Here is a 25,825-nt window from a genome sequence, read left to right on the forward strand (position 1 = left end):
TAGTATGCAGTCTATGCACTATAGCACTAATACGCTGCACTATAGTTTCATACATTTATCACAGACAAAGCAAGAGTTGTTCAGATATAAATTAGGTCATGACCCAAGTATAATCTATAGTCAAAGGGCACACTTAATATGGCACTCAATTTTCGTGGGACACAAATTCATATAATTTTCCATAATGCAATTAATTCAGGGAGTTTTAATTGAGCTGCATTTGCTTGAGCTGTAAAAAAATATATATATATATCAAACATTAGATTTAGCCTACCTGTTATTGGGATATTAAATTAAATATTATAGAGGTGGCATATGTATATCAATTTGATAAGGCCATTCTATAGTGGTCAAAATCACACACAAAAAAATCACTCATTAAGAATGTTATTAGAAAGAATGGATTTTCTTTAATTTTGACAAAATGAAGTAACTTAAAAACAACAATAATAACAGCGGAACTCTGAAACATATTTAAACAAATTATTTTTGCAATGTTTGGTCCCAAAGCCTCACAATACTTATTTAGTACTACCGAACCTAGTCTTGTTTGTAACATAAACGAGATAACAAACTTGTCAACAAGATAAAACAAAGGTTAGTACCATAGACAACAAAATTATTAACAGTCTTCATGAAAGAAAAGAAAAAGGTCAATGTTTGAAAACTACTTACTATTTACTTACTAAATAGACAAAGAAGAAGAAGCTTGAGGTACTTTATTTTTATGGATGAGCCAACGGAATATTTCAGCCATTTAGATAACAAAAACAAACATAATTTACCAGCATGTATAGCTGGTACTTTGGCATTATTTTAACAAATGCCAAATTACACACACCTCAGAAGGCTATAGTGACAGGTGCGTACAGGGCAAAAGAGCATACATCAAAAAGGGTATCTTTTGAAAAACAAAGAAAAGGTCCTGCACACTGTCAAGACACTCGCCAAAATGTTTCTCTTTATTAGGTCGAGGTTTCGGACGCTTAAGGTGGTTGCACACCGGCCGCGTTTCTCAGAAAACCGATGGAGAAACGCCGCTAAAAATCCGAATTTGGATCCGATTGGCGCCCGGTGTGTGGAGACCTTAAAGGGGTATTCCACTCATTTTCAAAAAAAGTTCCCCCATTCTGTGTTTCCTAGAACTAGAGGTCTGAAAAAAAATCATTAACATGGTGAAACACATCTTGATGTCATCAAGATGTGTTTCACCATGTTAATGATTTTTTTCATAATTACAGTTCTAGGAAACACAGAATGGGGGGACTTTTTTTTATTATTTCCACACAACAGCTCTAAGGTATATTAATGACATAGTAAAATGTTGAAAATGGGTGGTTTTCCCCTTTAAGACCTTCATCAGGACTGATGAAGGTCTGAGCGACCGAAACGTCGCCCTAATGAAGGGCAACATTTTGGCGAGTGTCTGACGGTGTGCGGGACCTTCTTTGTTTTCCAAAGACACCCCCTTTTTGAATTTGGCATTCTTCACCACCTACTGAACAGTGCTGTTGCCCTTGGCCCTAGGAAGAGTACACCAGCAGCACAGAGGGCGCTCACTACGGCGCCCCGAGCCAGGAGCCCCGCTTGCCTCCTCCTCCAGTTGCCATGGAAACCGGGCTGAGGAAGCCCACAGGAGCCTCCGTCCTGGTCCATCTGCAGGGACGGGCACATGCATGGAAGACACACTAGAGTTAAAATCACTCTGGACCTAGCTGAGCACAAACACACTAGAGTTAAAATCACTCTGGACCTTCATTTGAGCACAAACACACTAGAGTTAAAATCACTCTGGACCTTCATTTGAGCACAAACACACTAGAGTTAAAATCACTCTGGACCTATTTGAGCACAAACACACTAGAGTTAAAATCACTCTGGACCTTCATTTGAGCACAAACACACTAGAGTTAAAATCACTCTGGACCTATTTGAGCACAAACACACTAGAGTTAAAATCACTCTGGACCTTCATTTGAGCACAAACACACTAGAGTTAAAATCACTCTGGACCTTCATTTGAGCACAAACACACTAGAGTTAAAATCACTCTGGACCTTCATTTGAGCACAAACACACTAGAGTTAAAATCACCCTGGACCTTCATTTGAGCACAAACACACTAGAGTTAAAATCACTCTGGACCTTCATTTGAGCACAAACACACTAGAGTTAAAATCACTCTGGACCTTCATTTGAGCACAAACACACTAGAGTTAAAATCACTCTGGACCTTCATTTGAGCACAAACACACTAGAGTTAAAATCACTCTGGACCTTCATTTGAGCACAAACACACAAGTTAAAATCACTCTGGACCTTCATTTGAGCACAAACACACTAGAGTTAAAATCACTCTGGACCTTCATTTGAGCACAAACACAAGAGTTAAAATCACTCTGGACCTTCATTTGAGCACAAACACACTAGAGTTAAAATCACTCTGGACCTTCATTTGAGCACAAACACAAACACACTAGACTCAGTTAAAATCACTCTGGACCTTCATTTGAGCACAAACACACAGGTTAAAATCACTCTGGACCTTCATTTGAGCACAAACACAAACACACTATAGTTAAAGGATAAGACCACCTTTTTAGAGGTTTGGGTGGTTTTCTTACCTTATTATGGGCAAACTAGTCCATTCCACGAGTTATTTTGCTCCGTTGTGTTGTTTATTAGCAATTTAAGAAATTAAAACAGTCGCTCTGTCTCATTGACTTCCATTGTAACGGGGAAACAGCTCTCAAAGTAACTCTTTTAGCACATAAACCAACGCAACAAAAGCTGATTCTGACATTTTATGACATCAGGAAAACTCATGCGGCTAGGTCGCGTCGCTCCCGTTCGCGCAACTATCGCCCTTTGCAAGTCGCGCCGCTCTAACCATCCAAGTCTGAATGCAGCTTAACACGTGACTATGTCTCACACAAACACTATAGTGCCAGAATCTTTACAGCTAAAAAGAAATAAAATAACACAACTTGCTGGAATGGCAATGGGGACAGTTTGTCCTCATGTTCTCATTGACAGCAAAAGTTCCGGTAATGCCCGATAAGTCACCATTTTAATTTGTCACGGTAGTACTTTATACTTGAGAGAGAGGCGACTAACTTGAATCTATCGAAAGAACAGGATTAGCGAACGCTCTTCTAATTGCCTTTTTCTCGCTCTCAATCAACATTCACTCTCACAGACCTACCTGCGGGGGTTAAAGGACCACTTCACCACTTTTCAACATCTCTTCATATAATTGGTCCTCACTAATGTTCATGATAAAACACCACCATTTTTTCCTACTCAGTCTGTGTCTCATAGGAGGGCTTTGGGCAGTTCGGACACCCGTCCACCAGTGACATCATCATTAGGCAGATTTCTTTTTTTTTTTTTAAACAAGATTTGTTTTAAAATATATTTAGATTTGTATTATCGTGAGAACGATGGCTTCAACTTTTGCATTGCAACTTTTCAGGAAAAGAAAGCCTGCCGTTTCTATTAGCTTGGATTCACCATCGATGATGTCACTGGTGGACGGGTTTCTGAACTGCCCACAGCCTTCCTATGAGACACAGACTGAGTAGGAAAAAATGGTGGTATTTTATCATGAACATTAGTTAGGACCAATTATAGGAAGAGAAGTTGAAAAGTGGTGAAGTGGTCCTTTAACAGGTGGAGCTGGCAGATCTGTTCATAGCCTAAAATCTCAAGACGTATCTTGAATGTCAACGTAATCGAACAGCCACTTATTAAACTCATTAAAAACAGCTGTGTGCTGCCTGCGGGTGTTGCGAGTTACGAGCGCTGTGAGTATTGACGCTCTCTCTCTTCTCTCTCTCTTGAGAGAGTGAGACTCGATTCAATTCAAAGGGCTTTATTGGCATGAGAAAACATACGTTTACATTGCCAAAGCAAAACGTGGAACGTGGATCAAAACAAGACTCTCGCACCCACCTACCCACCCTCTCTCTCTCTCTCTCTCTATAACGGAGCTAAATTTGACTTACATTGTATAGTTGGACCAGCCGTCCCCGCGCAACATGTATTCTCAAAGTTATGTCGACGTTGTTTTGAATAGCATTTTTGTCACTGAAAGGTTTTGGCTCCAGGTACGTACTACACTACTACGTACGTACCTGTCACACGCTCACTCTCTTGTTGAAACCGATGCTCGCTCGACCACGATGAAACCGATGCTCGCTCGACCACGATGACGTTTAGAAGGCTCGCTCAGCACTCTCCCTTTCTCTTTGTCAACAATCATCACGCTATACCCCAGTAGTTTGATTCCTAGCGTTTTCACTCCAGAGAAAACTGAATTCCACCGGTACATTGCGGAAAAATGACTGTAGGCTATACGGTGCTGGGTTGCTGCTTGCGTATCGGGCCATGGCTCTTTAGCCGACTGGTAACGTACGTGCCCCGGGCCGAGGCTACATGACTAGGAAGCTTGCCGTAAAAAATTAGAACACCAAAACTTCCGGTATACACAAGATCAGTGCCCGTTTTCACATGAGATGAATTGCAACATTTCCACTAGACCTCCTTCACTTTGGCTATGTGAAAAGGCTGGGGTATATTTTAACCAGTTGATCTTGCCAAATGCAGTGAAGGCATGTTGGGTCACACCGTGATTCACCAGACTGACACTGAGTCACCGAGACTTACAGTTGGTTCCCAACTACAGCAAAACACATTACACTGTTATTCCCGGACGTTAACGTTCATTGTCATTTTCCATACATGCCTCCCGATCTGGGGGTCTCAAACTTGGTAGTTAAAGCGAAATTTCTTTCACATCCCAACATCTCACCATTTTCCTCACAAATTACATTATACACAGCAAATTACTCTGAAAAAAATCCAAATACGAGTTAGTTTCTCACAGTTAAACTCTCAAGACTTAACCCATTAAGACATGGAACGCATCTGTGTCACCGAGCTTGTAGATCTGCTTATTTTTCAAAAATCGGGAAAATGTGTGCAAATCTTTTCATGGGGGAACTGCCTGGAACAACATATTTTCAGATCAGCGGCCAATTACATATACCTTGACATGAAAAAGTGTGAACATCACTAATACACGTTTCAAAAAACTGTCATGATTTAGAAGACATTTTGTAGAATCTGATCTCAGGTCTTAATGGGTAACACATTACTGTGTACAGCACTTCATCTTTAATCTGATCTCAGGTCTTAATGAGTAACACATTACTGTGTACAGCACTTCATCTTTCCCCTTATCCTTCCTTCAGGTGTTACAGATGATACTAATTAAAGAGGGAGTGCCACAATTTTGGTATTTTTCCAGTTTTTCATGTGTCTATGAGGTGACAGTACTTCATTAGAAACCCTGGAGTCGTTTTTATGTGCAATGGTGTGGGCCTATTAACTTTGTATTTAGGGTTTCCTCCTGGAGGCTGAACCCTTGACAGTCAAACGGGCCAATGAAATAAACAGTAATATAGTGACATCACACTATCAGCCCCTCCCCTTTTATCATACAACTACAGCTGTGGGTGTGGCTTCAGTTCAGGTGGATCACCACCCATCACCACCCACCAGGCATACTTAATGAACTGGTGGGCGTGTCCACATAAAAACAACATTTTAACAAATACTGTACACTTTTTTGAAAAAATTATACCTCCTTATATAACAATAAGACCTGCATGATCATGTTTTAGGGTGGGAAAAAAAATCACAGCACTCCATCTAGTATGCAGTCATGGTTCTAAAACTTTTTTATTTTATTTCAAGGAACCCCATAAGTGTACAAATGGAACCAAATGGACCCGTAATTTGTACACTCTCAGAGTTACACACCCATACGAGGCCATTTGGAACCCACTCAAGGACACTTTGAGACCCACTGCGGTTGTAGTGTTTCCAGTGAGCCAACATGACACAACAGCAACACACCTGACTTGTCTGACCAGAATGGAACAGAGCCTTCATTAGCATCATCAGTAACACCTGTGAAGGAAGTACAGAGAAGTGGCCGAAGTTCTTTCCAAAATGGCGTGTGTGCCATAGAGCCTATTGAGGGGGTTTCAGGAAGCAAAACCATGTACAGTACGCTAGTTTTTTATTCCTAGGATAGCTCAGGTTTAGGAGCGCTCGTTTTACCACTCTTTTACTACCGCGGATTTTTTAATAGTTTTTGGATTAAGGTTGGTGAGGGGTACGTTAATAGTTTTTGGATTAAGGTTGGTGAGGGGTGCGTTGCTCCCCTGCTTGCGGTTATGTTTAGGTTAGAGTTAGAGATAGGGTTAGTACTAGTCATAGAGTACTAGTAGGCATAAACACTTGTGTGCGGTCCAAAACACAGCCCAAGCGCTTCCTACTCCACTGACAACCAATCACAGCGCTCCAAATTCCCTCCCATCATAGGAATAAAAAACTCGCGTACAGTACAGTGTACGTGTAAGCAAAGCAAAGTTACTATATTTACCCAGGGTAACTGGACTAAGCATCAGATACTTGTTTCCAGCCAGGCCCTGCTCATAGAACATTTCATGGTAGTGGTTCAATGCCTTGCTCAAGGGCACTTCAGCGGTGGTAATTTTAACGTGCCGGTCCGGGGATACGAACTGGCGACCTTCCGGTATCAAGACCGCTCCGCAAACCGTTCGGCCACCGCTGCCACTGTGCCAGGGACGTGTGGTGTTAGAGAGGCATGGGGCTGAAATCCCGTAAGAGGGCACTTTGACAAAAGATAGCAGATCTACAAGCTCACAACGCGTCGCGCTGCGATGCGTTGAGAGCTTGTAGATCAGCTATTTTCGGGGTGCAACCCAGCACTCTTTAGCTAGTGGAGATGCCTTGTACGACATGGATTTCTAAACAAATTTGTTCAATGCAAAAATGCTGAGTTCAAGTTCAAGAGACTTCGGAGGAAAAAGCAATTCTCCTGAGCGCTGCCCTTCCAGCATGGCATGGAAAGGAGTGGCATTTGCATTTCTTTCACTATAATAAAATGCTGCATTCGTGGTCTTGAAAGGGCAGTTGTTTTACAGACGGGTAAAAGGGCAGGGGCCGAAGCCCCCTTTGATGTCTACAGTTGGAGGCCATCGATATTGTCCTTTTCTTTTTGCTGAGGTTTGCGTGATCTGCGCAAAAGGACAGTTAACCCATTTTGGGCGGGAACCCCTTTTGGTGTTTTAAACATTATGTTACAATTTAGCTATTGAAAAATAGCAGATCTACAAGCTCGTAGCGCGCCACCGAGTGGCGCGCTACGAGCTTGTAGGTCTGCTATTTTTGAAAAATCGTGAAAATATTTATTTCAGAAAACTGGAGGATTAAGGATTTTTTAAAAATTTGAGGTCAGGCCTAAATGGGTCAAATGATAAGGGACAATATCGGTGGCACCCAACTGTATATGTGTGCACGTCCCTGACGTGTACCACAATCAAGGGCTTGCGTTCAACCCCTGGCTGTGGCTTCAGAGGCTGCATACTGTATGTTCAACCCCTGGCTGTGGCTTCAGAGGCTGCATGCTGTATGTTCAACCCCTGGCTGTGGCTTCAGAGGCTGCATACTGTATGTTCAACCCCTGGCTGTGGCTTCAGAGGCTGCATACTGCATGTTCAACCCCTGGCTGTGGCTTCAGAGGCTGCATGCTGTATGTTCAACCCCTGGCTGTGGCTTCAGAGGCTGCATACTGCATGTTCAACCCCTGGCTGTGGCTTCAGAGGCTGCATGCTGCATGTTCAACCCCTGGCTGTGGCTTCAGAGGCTGCATACTGCATGTTCAACCCCTGGCTGTGGCTTCAGAGGCTGCATACTGCATGTTCAACCCCTGGCTGTGGCTTCAGAGGCTGCATGCTGTATGTTCAACCCCTGGCTGTGGCTTCAGAGGCTGCATGCTGTATGTTCAACCCCTGGCTGTGGCTTCAGAGGCTGCATGCTGTATGTTCAACCCCTGGCTGTGGCTTCAGAGGCTGCATGCTGTATGTTCAACCCCTGGCTGTGGCTTCAGAGGCTGCATACTGCATGTTCAACCCCTGGCTGTGGCTTCAGAGGCTGCATACTGCATGTTCAACCCCTGGCTGTGGCTTCAGAGGCTGCATACTGCATGTTCAACCCCTGGCTGTGGCTTCAGAGGCTGCATACTGCATGTTCAACCCCTGGCTGTGGCTTCAGAGGCTGCATACTGCATGTTCAACCCCTGGCTGTGGCTTCAGAGGCTGCATGCTGCATGTTCAACCCCTGGCTGTGGCTTCAGAGGCTGCATGCTGCATGTTCAACCCCTGGCTGTGGCTTCAGAGGCTGCATACTGCATGTTCAACCCCTGGCTGTGGCTTCAGAGGCTGCATACTGCATGTTCAACCCCTGGCTGTGGCTTCAGAGGCTGCATACTGCATGTTCAACCCCTGGCTGTGGCTTCAGAGGCTGCATACTGCATGTTCAACCCCTGGCTGTGGCTTCAGAGGCTGCATACTGCATGTTCAACCCCTGGCTGTGGCTTCAGAGGCTGCATACTGCATGTTCAACCCCTGGCTGTGGCTTCAGAGGCTGCATACTGCATGTTCAACCCCTGGCTGTGGCTTCAGAGGCTGCATGCTGCATGTTCAACCCCTGGCTGTGGCTTCAGAGGCTGCATGCTGCATGTTGCATAACCCTTCTGTTTCACGGAGTAACAACATGCCTCGCGTTCTTCTGTTCCATCATTCCAGTTGTAATACGAGTATTTCAGACCAGTGAAGTCTTGTGGTACAGTAGTGACAGACAAGGCTAGTCCAGACCAGCATAAAGCATCAACATCCCTGATATTATTACTGGTAGGTTTCATTTTGAATGCATGGATCAGATGGCCTGCCCTGCAGGGATCACAACAACCCCAAGTTATTATCAGTCGACTTCCAAACAAACAGCTGAGTAACGTAATGGGTGAAATGAAATGAAATGATTACTATATTTACCCAGGGTATCTGGGCTAAGCTCAAGAACTTGTTTCCAGCCAGGCCCTGCTCATAGAACATTTCATCATAGTGGTTCAATGCCTTGTTCAAGGGCACTTCAGCGGTGGTAATTTTAACGTGTCGGACCGCTGATTCGAACTGGCGACCTTCCGGTATCAAGACAGCTCCGCAATCCGTTCGGCCACCGCTGCCATAAACTCAAACTGAACAACCAATATGTCAATTTGAAGCGATGATTCCCTGCTATCATATGACATGAAAAAATGAATTAACAATGAGTTGAAATGAATCACCTGGCCTTTTTTCTGGAGGCTATAGCTAGATGGCCAGCAGCAGTTTCTTTGATAGTTGATGTAGTTTCCCAGGGAAACCACTACAAAACACTAAGCTCACAACGTTTTGGTGAAGTTCACAGCAGCTGCGTTATCGTTTACAGCCTGACACGGTCTATGTCGTCATAGTCGGGCACATGACTGATTCTCTCTCATATCGTATCATCGGGGTCCTCCAGCAAGGTATGCTGACTCTACGGAAGAACAGTGCTTATCCCATTTTGGACTGAGGTCGATGGGAAAAAAAGGCTTCTAAATCCTAACAATTTTCTGAAAAACCCTATGTTTCTGTGTCAGTGGTACTCAACCTTTTTCATGTCAAGGACCCCCAGAATTATCTCTATTGGGCCACGGACCCCCCCATCTCAAAATATGTAGTTCCAGGGACCACCCCATAGAGTATATATATAATAGAGACTGAACTGGCGCGAAGCTCCGCCCCCCCAGCTATTCATGTCAGTGGAAGTTGCTCAGTGGCGTTTTGAAGCACCCGGAAGACTGCCGGAAGTCCCTCCCAGGACCTCAACTTTGAGGTCCTGGGTGACGTAGGGCAACCGAGCGCTCAATGTTAAAGCCCAGCTGCACAGGGTTTCCCGGTCATGAATCCACGGGTCCGCCTGTAGTCCCTCCTCCTACCACTAGGACCTAGAGCTTCAACGTTGAATAGCCTCACTGGCCCCTTGGACCACCCCAGAAGCCAATATTTTAGTTAAAAATGTTCGCTCTGAAATGTATATTCAAAGATTTGCGGCACATTTTCACGATTTTTCAAAAATAGCAGACCTACAAGCTCGTAGCGCGCCACTCGGTGGCGCGCTATGAGCTTGTAGATCTGCTATTTTTCAATAGCTAAATTATAACATAATGTTTAAAACACCAAAAGGGGTTCCCGCTAAAAATGGGTTATTACCCATCTATTTATTATTCTATTGGGCCATAAGTATTTTAAACCCAGAAAGTCTTGTCTAGACACAGCACTAGGCTAGACAATTTCATAATTGTTACAAGACATCAATAATAATGTACAAAGCCAAGAACCATAAATTACCAGCAAATATTCAAAATATGTTTCAGGATCGGGCCGGGGGGTTTACAATCTGAGGGGAGAATTTAATTTCAAAACTTTAGGTCGTAATACCACATTGAAAGGTTTCTGCATATCAATTTCTGGTGTAACACGTTGGAACAGCTTGAAACAAGGAACAAAAGCAATGTCCAAGCATCAATCAATTTAAAGCATTGTACAAAAACATGATATTTTCAAGATACAGGGAGGAAGAAAATGATTAATTCACGAGTACTCAAAATATATTATATTTATGTATAATGTTATGTTATATTGGTATTTAATTGTCTATATAATTAAAAAATATGGATGTGGCAGGGTTCCCCAATAGGCGGCCCGCGGGCCATTTGCGGTCCGCGGAGCGCCCCCTTGCGGCCCGCGGAAGAATTTTTTGGGGGGGGTCCCAGATATAAATGGCATTAAATGGGGGTCAGTAGCAAACTGGGCATCCTTTTCAAATGGGGTCCTGCCCTGAAAATGAATTTTCAGGGCAAGACCTCGACCTCACGCGTGCGGACTCGGCCCCCAGCCTGGTACCCTAGTCAAAATATGGCCCTCGAGGAAAATTAATTGGGGAACCCTGGTATATGGGATAGTATTAGGGTGTACATATGTATATATGTTTATATGTATACTTTATATGTATACTATACATTCTGTGTTCTCTTGCCTGCCTATGTTTTTTTTCCACTGATCTGTACAGCAGTTTGATTTGATATATGTTTATATGTATATATGTATACTTTTGAAGAGCACTTCTTAGAAGAGCAGCTTAATTGGCACAGAATCCAGCGAGTAATTTCAGTTATAGAGGGGTGGGAGTTTATACGTTTTTACTTCTTCTCACTCCTTTTCGGATATGCTTAGATTTCTTTATTTATTTTTATTTTTCCTTTTATTTCTTCTTGCTATATTTTAATTGTTTTTCCTTGCGATGCGAAATGCAAGGAATTGTTTCTGTTTTATTGGCGAAATAAACATGACAAACAATGACTTCTGTCACAAACAGCTCAGCTTTGCATTTCATTTGACACAAATAATACCGTCTTATATACCCCAGTGAAATGTCAAATCTGCTCAACCTCCACATTATAAATGCTCACCTGGGCATTAGTCAGGTTTGATAAGGAAGTCAACGACGATGCCAGGCGAAAATGTGTTTATTGTAGCCTTATTTATTTGTTCAGCCTTATCGTAGACCTTTTTAGGTTAATACATGAACATGGTAGACCTGTTGGGATTCGGCTGAGAACACATCAGGTGCTGCTGCTGGCCATTACTGTATGTGTGAAACCGTTGAAGATCACCATTTCCCCGCTCTGAGTTTTGGTTCCGTCTCTCCCGGATAAAACCGTGGCGTCTCCCTCCGCAGCCAAGAGTTCGACCAAACCATCACGGCCGAGCTTCGGCCATTTCTTTCTGAGGCGATAGCGAGGCAGTGATGGTAGCTCGCCCGCTGTAACAGTTCGGCATGCAACGCAGTGGCACTTTAGCTTGTGCCGTTTTAGTCAAGTGCAAGCTTAACCCATTTTGACCTGGGAACGATTCTTCTAAATCCTGACAGTTTTCTGAAAAACCCTATGTTTCTATGTCAGTGGTTCTCAAACTATTTCATGTCAAGGACCCCTAGAATTATATGTATTTGGCCACCGACCCCCCCCCCCCCCCCCCCCATCTGAAAATATGTTGTTCCAGGGATCTCCCAGAAGCAAAGATTAGAGTTAAAAACGTTCGCTCTGAAAGAATATATATATATATATATTCAAAGATTTGCGCCACATTTTCACGATTTTTCAAAAAATAGCAGACCTACAAGTTCATAGCGCGGCACTCGGTGCCGAGCTATGAGCTTGTAGATCTGCTATTTTTCCAATAGCTAAAAGTATAACATAATGCTTTGAAACACCAAAAAAGGGGTTCTCGCCCCAAAATGGCTTAACATCCACTCAGGCCTTTCTTCATCCCGAAACCCCCTCGTATTGTCTGTGCACTGACAGGCCAGTGTCACAGCACCGCTGAATGATGAGCTGTGAGGATTGTGCCCCGTCACGAACCACTCTCTCCTTTTGAAATACACACGCATGTACACGGACAGGTGCACACGTAATACATGTTTAGGGGGCTCCTCCTCTGAATACACACACAAACACACTAGCGCTAGATTAAATGGGTGAACTGAACCCACAGGTGTACGCACGCACTCACAACACATACTTGACTCTCTTGTTTGTTTGGCAAACAGCCTTGAACACATGAAGATGTCAAACAACCTAATTCATATGCAGGTATGTGTAATCGACATGCACTCCCACCAGCATGTGTGTAAATGTGTGTGTGTGTACAAGGCGAGTTGTGCGAGCTGACCTGGCGCATCAAGTTGCGAAGGCAGAGGACCTCTTTTTGCAGGTCTCCGATCTGTCCGACCAGGTCGTTGCAGATGGACTGGGCTTCCTTCTTTGGGTCCAGGGAGAGAACCAGCTACGTGGAGACAGAAACACAACTCAAATCGATCACGTTATGGCTGTTCACTCTAGCATCTCATTTACTTATGGTTACGAGTGGTAATTTTCAACACATTTCATATCAAGGCCCCATTATTTATTCTGCATTTGACCACCATTTGATGAGATTTAGCCGATTCACCCAAAACTTTGAATATTTTGCTGTCATTGGATAAGATTTTGTTTACAATTCCATGCTCGTTGATGTGGTACGATAACAGGCAAACGTTGATCAAAATATCTTCTAAATTTTCTGATTGTGTAGACTTGTGTAGACTAGACACTTTTTGTGTTTTAACTAAACATTGTTATAATTTAGCTATTGAAAAATAGCAGATCTACAAGCTCATAGCGCGCCACCGAGTGGCGCGCTACGAGCTTGTAGGTCTGCTATTTTTGAAAAATCGTGAAAATATGGCACACATCTTTGAATATATATTCTTTCAGAGCCAACATTCTTAACTCAAATCTTTGCTTCTGAGGGGTTCCTGGAACAAACATATTTTCAGATGGGGGTCGGTGGCCAAATACATATCATTTTTGGGGTTCTTGACATGAAATATTGAGCACCACTGATACAGAAAAATATTTCAGAAAACTGTCAGAATTTAGAAGACATTTTTAAAATGTAGACGTCAGGCCTAAATGGGTTAACTCATTATAAGGGCGTGTTTGGACGTATTCAATTAATAGTCACAGATCGCCTAGGACGTGATCGCTGATCGGACGCATTCAATATTTTCCCTCCGTCCTGACCATCTTTAGTGACGATCTTTAGCTGCGTTTTTCTCAGAATTTAAGCTCTTGTGATCATACAAAACCTCCATGTTTTCGGAGCTCAATAAAAAAATCCCAGCGACCTCATGATGCTGTTTTAGCGCTTCTGACGAAAACGAAAGTATTTAGAAAGAGTGCCCCGGGAAATGATTGATTATTACTTCCGGTTCATAAAAAAAAAAAAAGTCAGCTGGTAGCTCTTCAGAATAAAGGCTCTTATGAATGGTGGTCTATGGGCGGCAGGCTGCAGCTTTTTGTGACCTTAACCCATTTTGGTCGGTATTATGTTATACTTTAGCTATTGAAAAATAGCAGATCTACAAGCTCATAGCGCGCCACCGAGTGCAGACAGGTGTATAGGATGAAGGAAGGAGACAGGCAGCAGACAGACAGACAGGTGTATAGGATGAAGGAAGGAGACAGGCAACAGACAGACAGGTGTATAGGATGAAGGAAGGAGACAGGCAGCAGACAGACAGACAGGTGTATAGGATGAAGGAAGGAGACAGGCAACAGACAGACAGGTGTATAGGATGAAGGAAGGAGACAGACAGGCAACAGACAGACAGGTGTATAGGATGAAGGAAGGAGACAGGCAGCAGACAGACAGGTGTATAGGATGAAGGAAGGAGACAGGCAGCAGACAGACAGGTGTATAGGATGAAGGAAGGAGACAGACAGGCAACAGACAGACAGGTGTATAGGATGAAGGAAGGAGACAGATAGCAGACAGACAGACAGGTGTATAGGATGAAGGAAGGAGACAGGCAGCAGACAGACAGACAGACAGGTGTATAGGATGAAGGAAGGAGACAGGCAGCAGACAGACAGACAGACAGACGTATAGGATGAAGGAAGGAGACAGGCAGCAGACAGACAGACAGGTGTATAGGATGAAGGAAGGAGACAGGCAGCAGACAGACAGACAGACAGGTGTATAGGATGAAGGAAGGAGACAGGCAACAGACAGACAGACAGACAGGTGTATAGGATGAAGGAAGGAGACAGGTAACAGACAGACAGGTGTATAGGATGAAGGAAGGAGACAGGCAGCAGACAGACAGGTGTATAGGATGAAGGAAGGAGACAGGCAGCAGACAGACAGGTGTATAGGATGAAGGAAGGAGACAGGCAACAGACAGACAGGTGTATAGGATGAAGGAAGGAGACAGGCAGCAGACAGACAGGTGTATAGGATGAAGGAAGGAGACAGGCAGCAGACAGACAGGTGTATAGGATGAAGGAAGGAGACAGGCAGCAGACAGACAGGTGTATAGGATGAAGGAAGGAGACAGGCAACAGACAGACAGACAGGTGTATAGGATGAAGGAAGGAGACAGGCAGCAGACAGACAGGTGTATAGGATGAAGGAAGGAGACAGGCAGCAGACAGACAGGTGTATAGGATGAAGGAAGGAGACAGACAGGCAACAGACAGACCGGTGTATAGGATGAAGGAAGGAGACAGGCAGCAGACAGACAGGTGTATAGGATGAAGGAAGGAGACAGGCAGCAGACAGACAGGTGTATAGAGCGACATGGCGGCCAGACAGACAGACAGGTGTATAGAGCGACATGGCGGCCAGACAGACAGACAGGTGTATAGAGCGACATGGCGGCCAGACAGACAGACAGGTGTATAGAGCGACATGGCGGCCAGACAGACAGACAGGTGTATAGAGCGACATGGCGGCCAGACAGACAGACAGGTGTATAGAGCGACATGGTGGCCAGACAGACAGACAGGTGTATAGAGCGACATGGCGGCCAGACAGACAGACAGGTGTATAGAGCGACATGGCGGCCAGACAGACAGGTGTATAGAGCGACATGGCGGCCAGACAGACAGGTGTATAGAGCGACATGGCGGCCAGACAGACAGGTGTATAGAGCGACATGGCGGCCAGACAGACAACAGACAGACAGGTGTATAGAGCGACATGGCGGCCCAGACAGACAGACAGGTGTATAGAGCGACATGGCGGCCCAGACAGACAGACAGGTGTATAGAGCGACATGGCGGCCCAGACAGACACGGCGTACCTCGGAGGTTCGTCGTGGGAAGCGGTTGATGACGTCCTGTATGGTTTCTGTCAGATAGCAACACTGCTGCTTCAGGCTGATCAGGAAGTTATAAAGCTCCTCATTCCTAACACACACACACACACACACACACACACACACACACACACACTTTAGTTCTTTATTTGAATCCACAAATTACAATCCATTTTTACAAGGAAACAAATATAACGGGGTCGACAGTTCATGTTCACTCAAGGATACACATGGCACCTCAGACAGACAAACTGCCTATAACAGCCGAAACAGAACAGTATTTGGCAAGTTGTTTGGCGCGCGCACGCACACGCACGCACGCACGCACGCACGCACGCACGCACGCACGCACGCGCACGCACGCACGCACACACACACACACACACACACACACACACACACACACACACACACACACACACACACACACACACACACACACACACACACACACACACACACACACACACACACACACACACACACACACACACACACACACACACACACATTCATTCTTTGTCACCTTCTTGCGTAGGTTACTGTCTTTTCACTCGACTCTACGGCTTTGCACTCTCTCGGTCTCTGACACACAAACTTTCGAAGCTTTCGAATGTCACTCTCTCGCACAGATACACCTCTCTCCACTCTCGATCTTTCTTACATACTGTACACAAGAAGCCACAGCAGCAGCACCAGAACCTGCCCGTTAAAGGTGCTCGTCCAACGTCTAACAAGACAAAGGGCCGTAGATCACGTCCCAGTGCGACAGGGCAGACAGATTGATAGCATGGACCAAAAATACCCCAGTGTGTTCCCAGTCCCCTTCTACGCTTTCCACCACTACCCTTCGGCCCAAAACTCCACACAACACGGAGCAGGTGGCTGCCCCGCCTGACCGTCCGCACTAACCCCACACCCCCTCCAGACCTTTTTTCAGAATGCATCACTCTTAACCCATTTAGGCCCGACCTCAAAATTAAAAAAAAATCTTCTAAATCCTCCAGTTTTCTGAAATAAATATTTTCACGATTTTTCAAAAATAGCAGACCTACAAGCTCGTAGCGCGCCACTCGGTGGCGCGCTATGAGCTTGTAGATCTGCTATTTTTCAATAGCTAAAGCATAACATAATGCTAACACCAAAAGGGGTTCCCGCCCAACATGGCTTAAATGATTAGCTCTTCATATACATCAACCGTCCCACCTCCCCTTTCTCCTCTTGTGGTCCTCCTGGGGAGGTGTATTGATGCGTCTTATCTTAATGGTACATTTCCCTGGGCCAGAGGGGGGAGGGGGGGGGGGGACCCGACCCGAAGCACAGCCAGCCGCAATGCTCCTCCTCGCACTCTGTCAGAATGTGGCGCGTAAACAGTGTCAGTCAACCTGCCGTTCCCCCTCTCCTCCCCTCGCTTGGCTTGTTAGTTTATCTAGGGGGGTGGGGGACGGGGACGCGGGGAGTGATGATAGGCCCTCGTTCGCAGGGGAGGGAGCGCCGTACAGCTCCGGGGGAGAGCCTCCGCTCCGTGAGCGAGCAAAGAGGAGATGTGTGTGTGTGGAGACCGTCCGCTATACGGGACGGCTACGGAATGCACTGCGTGGGAACGTCGGGCCGGTGCAGGATCCGTGCGGGCTAGATCAGTCCTGAGGTGGTGGTGGTGGGTCCAGGCCATACATGGGCAACTGACGGGCCCGGGGGGCACATGTGGCCCCCACCTTGACTTAACCCATTTTGACCTGAGATCAGATTTTAAAAATGTCTTCTACATCCTGACAGTTTTCTGAAAAAGCTATGTTTCTATGTCAGTCGTTCTTCGATTTTTCAAAAATAGCAGATCTACAAGCTCGTAGCGCGCCACCGAGTGGCACGCTACGAGCTTGTAGATCTGCTATTTTTCAATAGCTAAAGTATAACATAATGCTAACACCAAAATGGGTTAATGCGGCACTTAATGAGTAGTATTCAAATGTTATTGTCTTTTATGTCCAATGTATTTGTGTTTAGTCATAACTAATTGAAGGCATTTCAAAAGCATTAAAAAAAAAAAAATAGGATTTCAATTGCGGAAGTCATCTCTCTAATAAGGATTCCAATTCAAAAATAGCAAAAGATTCAGGATTTCAATTCAAATATAGCCAAAATATCTGATCTACAAGTTCGAACTTGTAGATCGGCTATTTTTGCTACGACAGTAATATGCAACGTGGCCCTCTGGAGTGAGTGTAGAAATATAGTGGCCCTCTGGAGTGAGTGTGGAAATATAGTGGCCCTCTGGAGTGAGTGTGGAAATAGAGTGGCCCTCTGGAGTGAGTGTAGAAATAGAGTGGCCCTCTGGAGTGAGTGTAGAAATAGAGTGGCCCTCTGGAGTGAGTGTAGAAATATAGTGGCCCTCTGGAGTGAGTGTAGAAATATAGTGGCCCTCTGGAGTGAGTGTAGAAATATAGTGGCCCTCTGGAGTGAGTGTAGAAATATAGTGGCCCCAGGAGTGAGTGTAGAAATATAGTGGCCCCCTGGAGTGAGTGTGGAAATATAGTGGCCCTCTGGAGTGAGTGTAGAAATATAGTGGCCCCCTGGAGTGAGTGTAGAAATATAGTGGCCCCCTGGAGTGAGTGTAGAAATATAGTGGCCCTCTGGAGTGAGTGTAGAAATATAGTGGCCCTCTGGAGTGAGTGTAGAAATATAGTGGCCCTCTGGAGTGAGTGTAGAAATATAGTGGCCCTCTGGAGTGAGTGTAGAAATATAGTGGCCCTCTGGAGTGAGTGTAGAAATATAGTGGCCCTCTGGAGTGAGTGTAGAAATATAGTGGCCCTCTGGAGTGCGTGTAGAAATATAGTGGCCCTCTGGAGTGAGTGTAGAAATACAGTGGCCCTCTGGAGTGAGTGTAGAAATATAGTGGCCCTCTGGAGTGAGTGTAGAAATATAGTGGCCCTCTGGAGTGAGTGTAGAAATATAGTGGCCCTCTGGAGTGAGTGTAGAAATATAGTGGCCCTCTGGAGTGAGTGTAGAAATATAGTGGCCCTCTGGAGTGAGTATAGAAATATAGTGGCCCTCTGGAGTGAGTGTAGAAATATAGTGGCCCCCTGGAGTGAGTGTAGAAATATAGTGGCCCTCTCCATCGCCAAAGTTGCCCCTGGTCCAAAGTTTCCCCTGGTCCAAAGTTGCCCCTGGTCCAAAGTTGCCCCTGGTCCAAAGTTGCCCCTGGTCCAAAGTTGCCCCTGGTCCAGGGTGTTGAGTTGGATGCTGGTCGCTGGCTAACGGCACACTTTAAATTCCCATGAAATAAATCTATAATTATTTTTTTGGTTGCCCGCACATCTGATTTTAAAAATAAGAGTTAATCGTTGGCTTGAAAAGGCTGGGAATTCAACCAACAAAAAAAACACACAGAGAAGCGGACAAGAAATGTCCGCTTGAAACAAACAATAGCACTGAAATAGCACTGAAGCGGGTCAAGAAGTGTCGCTTGGCAGGACAAAAAAGAAGCAGATTGATCATTTGTTTGACCCCTGGGCCCTTCTGGGGTCAGACACTGTTATATAGAGCTTCTGTCAAGGTCTAGAGCACTCACAGCCCAATAGGACAGACGGGGCATTAATTTACCCATCACTTTACAGTACAGTTACCCGTACAGTACACGGTCGACGCAATAAATGTGCCAGTCTCAGTCATTACATTCTGTACTGCAGCGGAAGGGAATATACATCTCTTCTATAGCTCTAGTGGGAGGGGTGGTTTTCCTAAGCCATGGTTAGGAGGAGCAGAGTGACCTGGGGGAGAGTTTGTCTTCCCGATCTATGTACAAGTCATCCATACTAACCACCCTCACTGATGTGCAAGTAAGGTTAACTCCTTTTAAACAGGTTCAGTCGACCGCAGGCTAAAAAAAAATCACACCCGTGTGAACTGAGTGGTGCAACTCCCCCCCCCCCATTAGCAGGCAGAAGTGCAGCACTATCTCTCTCTCTCTGTTTCTGGCACAACAGCGCCACTTTTGGTAGTCATTGGTACTCGTGCTCATAGTGACATAGGTGGGTGAACACTAGCCTGGTATCCAGCCTGCTTCGCTACGTTCGGCGGATTTTTTTTTCTCTCTTCGCTTATCAGTCTGGAAAGCCTCCTATCTCCAAGGGAGGCGGGACATGCCAAAAGCTTCGAAACCTAACGTGGCTTCTGATTGGTCTGTGGTGCGGGGCGGGACAAAGCACCAGTGAGACGTCATAGCAAAGCGCAGCTACTGCAGTTGAAAAGCATGGAGGGTGGCGCTGGCTGATGACGTAGGTTGCCTAACGCTACTCTCATTCGTTGGAACAACATCCAATCAGCAACGACGTTGACTACGTAACATATGTAGTTCTAGTGTAGTTCTGCAAAACCTCCCAATGGGAGGCTTTCCAGACTGATAAGCGAAGAGAGAAAAAAAAATCCGCCGAACGCAGCGAAGCAGGCTGGATACCAGGCTAGGTGAACACATGGGTGAACACAGACATTGCTGTTCCTCAAAAAACTCAACGTACTCACCCCCAAGCTGCATTAACTGGCTATTTTCCTATGTGGATTTAACATGGCTTTGTAGTGTTTTGGGAATGTCATTATAATATTCAACATTTTTCATAAATAGCAGATCTCTATACCCAAGTCAGGACAGTACGCTTGTGACCCGTGTAGATTTGTAGAGAGGCTATTTTCGCCATTCATCGTATGACAATGTATACAGGACTTATCAAAACAAAATGGTACAATGAAATATGAGCTCTGGTGACATCCGGCATCATTTCAGGGGGACCAAGTCAAAAAATCCCCCCGCCACCCTCCCCCCTTATCCCATTTTGGGCGGGAACCCCTTTTGGTGTTAGCATCATGTTATGCTATAGCTATTGAAAAATAGCAGATCTACAAGCTCATAGCGCGCCACCGAGTGGCGCGCTACGAGCTTGTAGGTCTGCTATTTTTGAAAAATCGAAGAACGACTGACATAGAAACATAGCTTTTTCAGAAAACTGTCAGGATATAGAAGACATTTTTAGAATCTGATCTCAGGTCAAAATGGGTTATGCAAGGGGACAATGTAAAACCCCTTGGACTTGGACAACAAGAGGGGTCCTGTCTCGGGGAGGATTCATGAAGTGACAAGCCTTAGGTGGGACGGCTATGTTTGGCCTCTGCTGCCGGCCTTTCCATCGCTCACAGCGATGCTCCATCATCTCTCACCATACAAATCATTTAGGGCTCCACTTAAACCATTAGGTCCCGGCTCATGAGCTGTGGGGCGGCGGGTGGGTTTGGAGGAGGGGAGGAGGGGGTGCAGCGGAATGCTTGGCCGCTTTGCTTCCAGGCCCTGATGAATGACTTCCAGTGGGGGAGGATATAGCCGGAGCGATATGGGGGAGGTTGGGGGGGTGGGGGGGTGCGGCGCACGCGGTTCAGGTGTGTGGCTGACAAGTGTTTTAGAGATTTTCTCTAACTCCTTTTGGGCGGGAACCCCTTTTGGTGTTAGCATTATGTTATGCTTTAGCTATTGAAAAATAGCAGATCTACAAGCTCATAGCGCGCCACCGAGTGGCGCGCTACGAGCTTGTAGGTCTGCTATTTTTGAAAAATCGAAGAACGACTGACATAGAAACATAGCTTTTTCAGAAAACGGTAAGGATGTAGAAGACATTATTAGAATCTGATCTCAGGTCAAAATGGACTAATACACTCAAAACTTTAGCTCTAGCTTTAGCAGGGTGAGAAACCACCGTTACGATCCTGATACTCTCAAAGTCTAGTTCAGACCAAAAGGTTTGCGACGAGATGAAACCCTCTTTTATAAGACTGATTCACTCTTTGCCGTATGACGGCCAGCCAGCCGCGTGCAGAACATTGCCAGTCTATAATCTCATAACGCGTCAGATCTGTGACACTTGTAGAGCTTGTAGATCTGTTATTTTCGGCACTCGACAGACACACGAGTCACGACGGAGAACAAATTATTAAGCATTGCAACTTTGAAAGGAAGAAAAAAAAACAAGTGGTCTCCATTAACCCTTTAACGGTTTTACTGCTCCTGGCGGAACGTTCCGTCAGAAGGAATTCAACCAGCAACTGCTTCTGACGTAATGTTCCGTCTGATAAGCTTTATTATTGATATCAAACCGGATCGCTGATTTCTTTTTTTATTATTATTATTTTGGCTTGGCCTTTCCTTCTTTAGCGATCCTAGACCGGATTGCGCAACCGCGCTGCCGTTCACCTACCTTTATAGTTTATACAGGCCGACTAAAAAGCGGAATAACTCGAAATCTACGGAGCTCTCCATGGTTTGGATAAAATGCGCGATGTTCGGAGGTTTCCTACCCTCTGTCTATGTTCTGGAGCTGGTTGAGGGTCTCCATGTCCACGCTGTCCAGTTGCATGTCCCGCACGGCGTTCAGCACCTTCTGCTGGTCCTCTGGGTCTGTGATTCCAAGCTGACATAAAACGCATGCACACAGTCGCACGCACAGACACACACACACACACACACACGCACCCCAATAATGAAGCAGTGTTGATTTTGACAGCAAATTTAGATTTCTTTAGTTTTTGTCATAGTTGTCACTTTATAGCCACCTGGAATGTTTTAGTGTTAGTCTAGTTTTAGTCGACTAAATATAGGATTTTAGTCGACTAAATCTACAGTTGATTTAGTCGACTGAAATGTATTTTGGCGGGCCTGCTATTTTCAGCAAGTGTAAAATCAGTCATTGCGACAGGATTAAATCATTTTTACATGACCAACAACCAACAATTTAAAATTAAATGAGCAGCCGTGAAGCTGTGAATCTTTTTAATTTCATTGTTGGAACAAAAATGACCCAAAGAAAATGATGCCATAACTTAACCCATTTTGGCTGGAACCCCTTTTGGTGTTGCATTATGTTATACTTTAGCTATTGAAAAATAGCAGATCTACAAGCTCATAGCGCGCCACCGAGTGGCGCGCTATGAGCTTGTAGGTCTGCTATTTTAAAAAAATCGAAGAACGACTGACATAGAAACATAGCTTTTTCAGAAAACTGTCAGGATGTAGAAGACATTTTTAGAATCTGATCTCAGGTCAAAATTGGTTAAAGTTAATTTATGTTTATCTAAACATATACATTAACTTCCAATAAAATAGACTAGAATGTCAGTGCCTTACCCATTATCCCCGAACATCTTTTCCCTTTTTTTGAGGGGGATGTCCAGCTTTGAGTGTTTGTGTAAACACAAACATCAAAAGCTGTACATAGGATGTGATTGGCCGGATAAGAGCGCCCCTCACTTCACACGGGTGTGATTTTGAATGAATTATTCACATTTAATGTCTTAGAATGTCTTATAGTTAGAACCTAAAATCAAATTTATAATGATTATTAAATGAGTGCCATAATCCGATTAATCAATTCTGAAAACTAGAAATGCACTCTGTCGAGGTGCCAACTTGTGCCTTGCGTTATTGACCCATTCATACCAACCTTGAAACGTACCTTAGTTACGTCACCACCAACAGCCAATATGGGACCACCATTCTTACCCGACACACACACACACACACATACATACCCAGTCGATCACCAAACGTACCTTAGTTACGTCATCAAGAATGGTGGTCCCTTATTGGCCGGTGGATAACACCGACATACATACCCAGCCAATCGCAGTACTTGCCGCTCTGCTTGCGCAAGTAACAGTAATCGTTAGTTGCAGCCCTAGTCTGTGAACAGCTAATCTCCAGCACTGTTGGAGCGATTGGAACGGAACCTTGCATGCTCACTCCCAGTAGGCCTGTGTTCTTTCATCACCCCCCACTGACATCATGCCAATAGAACTCCATTTATGGAGCATCCGGACAAGCACTACAAAATGGTGACCGTCACCTCTTGAGATCAAAGATAAGACATATTCTTGTAATCGTTTAGAAATTGGTCTGAAGTTGTCACGGTATAGGACACTGGTCACAACATTGATCGCTCAGGTTCAGTGCAAAGGGCGTACAGTATGTGGGGCTCGGAGTGCTCCGATGACATGCAGGCCATGTCATCGCCAACGCCCCTGGCGGAAGCATGCAACACGTTTTCCCTGTCTCTGTTCAAACAGCTGTCAGAAAACAACAGCACCACCGGCAACGTGTTCTACTCTCCCCTCAGCATCGCCTCTGCTCTGGCCATGGTGCTGCTGGGGGCCCGCGGCAACACGGCCACACAGATGTCAGAGGTCCTGCACTTTAACGATGATGTCCACGTGGACTTCTCTAAGCTCCTGGGTGACCTGAACAAGCCGGGGAAGCCCTGCGCCCTCAGCCTGGCCAACCGCCGGAGTGCCACCAGAAAGCACTCTAAGCTCCTGGGTGACCTGAACAAGCCGGGGAAGCCCTGCGCCCTCAGCCTGGCCAACCGCCTGTACGGAGAGCAGTCCCACCGGTTTGCCGAGGAGTTCTTGGGTGCCACCAGAAAGCACTATGACGCACAGCTGGAGCCCGTGGACTTCATTGGCAACGCGGACGGAGCCAGGCTGAGCATCAACGGCTGGGTGAAGAAAAAGACGCAAGGTAAAATCAAGGACTTGCTTGCCCCGGGTGTGGTGGATGGACGTACCAGACTGGTGTTGGTCAATGCCATCTACTTCAAAGCCAAGTGGCAGCGGGACTATGAGTTCTATGAGTCCAGCACCGTGGATGAACCGTTCAGACTCAGCAAGACTGAACGCAAGCCGGTAAAGATGATGTACCAGGAGAATTACTTCCCTCTTGTCTTCATTCCTGAGGTCAACTGTCAGATACTCCAGCTGCCCTACTCGGGGAGAGACCTCAGCATGCTCATCTTTCTGCCCGTTGAGATGGAGGACGATACGACTGGCCTGGAGAAGCTAGAAAAGGAGCTAACCCACGGACGGTTTGTGGACTGGACGCATCCAGGCAAGATGGAGCCGAGAACGGTCGAGGTGGGCCTGCCTCGTTTCAAGATTGAGGCGACGTATGACATGAAAGACGTCTTGATCAAGATGGGCATGGTGGACGCCTTCGACGACACAGAGTGTGACTTCTCCGGCATGTCTCCGGCCAAAGGCCTGGTGCTTTCCAAGGTGGTGCACAAGGCCTTTGTGGAAGTGAATGAGGAGGGCACCGAGGCAGCTGCCGCCACAGTCAATGGATATTGGTCTTCTTCCGACAGTCCCTCGGAGTCGGATGCTCCTCCTCGCTTCGTCGCTGACCACCCTTTCCTCTTCTTCATCCGACACAACCCCACCATGAGCATCCTCTTTGCAGGCCGATACTGCTCCCCTCCTTGAGTCTGAGCTCAGCTCAACTCCCGTCCTGGGCAGTGCCCGTCTCCAGTCTCCAACCAGGATACGCGACTCGAGCCCGGAACACATGGACCCCCGATTGGTTTTTATTGATTGCTTTATTGCTTTTATGACTTGGCCCCATCTTATTGATGCTTGCAGCTATATTTTTATCAGCATATTGTTTCCGCGAAAATTCCGCCATTTTAGCAGTTTGGGCAGTTCTGTGCCATCGTTCTTCACGGAATTCAGCAAAATGGTAGAGCGCCGTGAGGATCCCTCAGGAACTGAAGCTCACACTCATTCGTCAAAAGACCTCTGACCTTTAGATCTCCTGATGAGTCAATTGTAATGATTTGCTCGATCCACTTTTCGGCCTTCTTTTTTGGCCACGTCAAAGAAATCACATTTCCAGACATGCGAATGGAGTCTGACTCTTGATAAGAGCACCCCTCACTTCACACAAGTGTGATTCATAAATAGATCCTATGGGGGCGACATTGCATAGACCATCAGTGAAATAAGGGTTAAGTTCACAACGCGTCCCCGGGAAGGATTTCAGCACCATTATTAATAACATCTAAATCTTATAAAAGCCTATATAAATCCAAAATAGTATTAATAATAATAAGACAAGATATTTCCAACAGTGGGATTTATTGCACAAGTCGTTTCTTATAAGAAATACAAGCACGCCCAGGCGGTGGCGTAACCGTCTGGGCACCCGACTGGTAATCCAGTCGCAGTGTGCCGCGGGTTCGACTCCCGAGCCCGACACGGCCTTTACTGCATGTCTTCCCCCATCTCTCTCCCGTTTCCTGTCAGCCTACTGTCTGTCCCTTCAAAAAACCAATAAAAGGCGTAAGCCGCAAAAAAAATA

At 45.6% G+C, this 25,825-nt stretch overlaps 2 protein-coding genes across 2 annotated transcripts in view; one reads left to right on the plus strand and one right to left on the minus strand.

Moving 5' to 3' along the window:
• Positions 1 to 393: 393 nt before the first annotated feature.
• Positions 394 to 25,825, minus strand: part of asz1 (ankyrin repeat, SAM and basic leucine zipper domain containing 1) — a 70,922-nt gene continuing 45,490 nt past the window's right edge. The window contains exons 10-13 of the mRNA XM_079501898.1: positions 21,997 to 22,109; positions 15,646 to 15,751; positions 12,690 to 12,803; positions 394 to 1,656 (exon numbers count right to left, since the gene is read on the minus strand). Of these exons, the coding sequence (XP_079358024.1) occupies positions 1,489 to 1,656; positions 12,690 to 12,803; positions 15,646 to 15,751; positions 21,997 to 22,109 (501 nt within the window). The 3' untranslated portion in view covers positions 394 to 1,488. The remainder of the gene's footprint in view (positions 1,657 to 12,689; positions 12,804 to 15,645; positions 15,752 to 21,996; positions 22,110 to 25,825) is intronic.
• Positions 23,698 to 24,951, plus strand: LOC306923214 (leukocyte elastase inhibitor-like; the record flags this gene model as incomplete). The annotated part of the gene is made up of 1 exon (XM_079501240.1): positions 23,698 to 24,951. The coding sequence occupies one exon, from the start codon at positions 23,698 to 23,700 to the stop codon at positions 24,949 to 24,951; it is 1,254 nt and encodes a 417-aa protein (XP_079357366.1).

Source organism: Electrona antarctica (genome assembly GCF_951216825.1).
Source record: "Electrona antarctica genome assembly, chromosome: 5".
NCBI classification, from domain to species: Eukaryota; Metazoa; Chordata; class Actinopteri; order Myctophiformes; family Myctophidae; genus Electrona; species Electrona antarctica.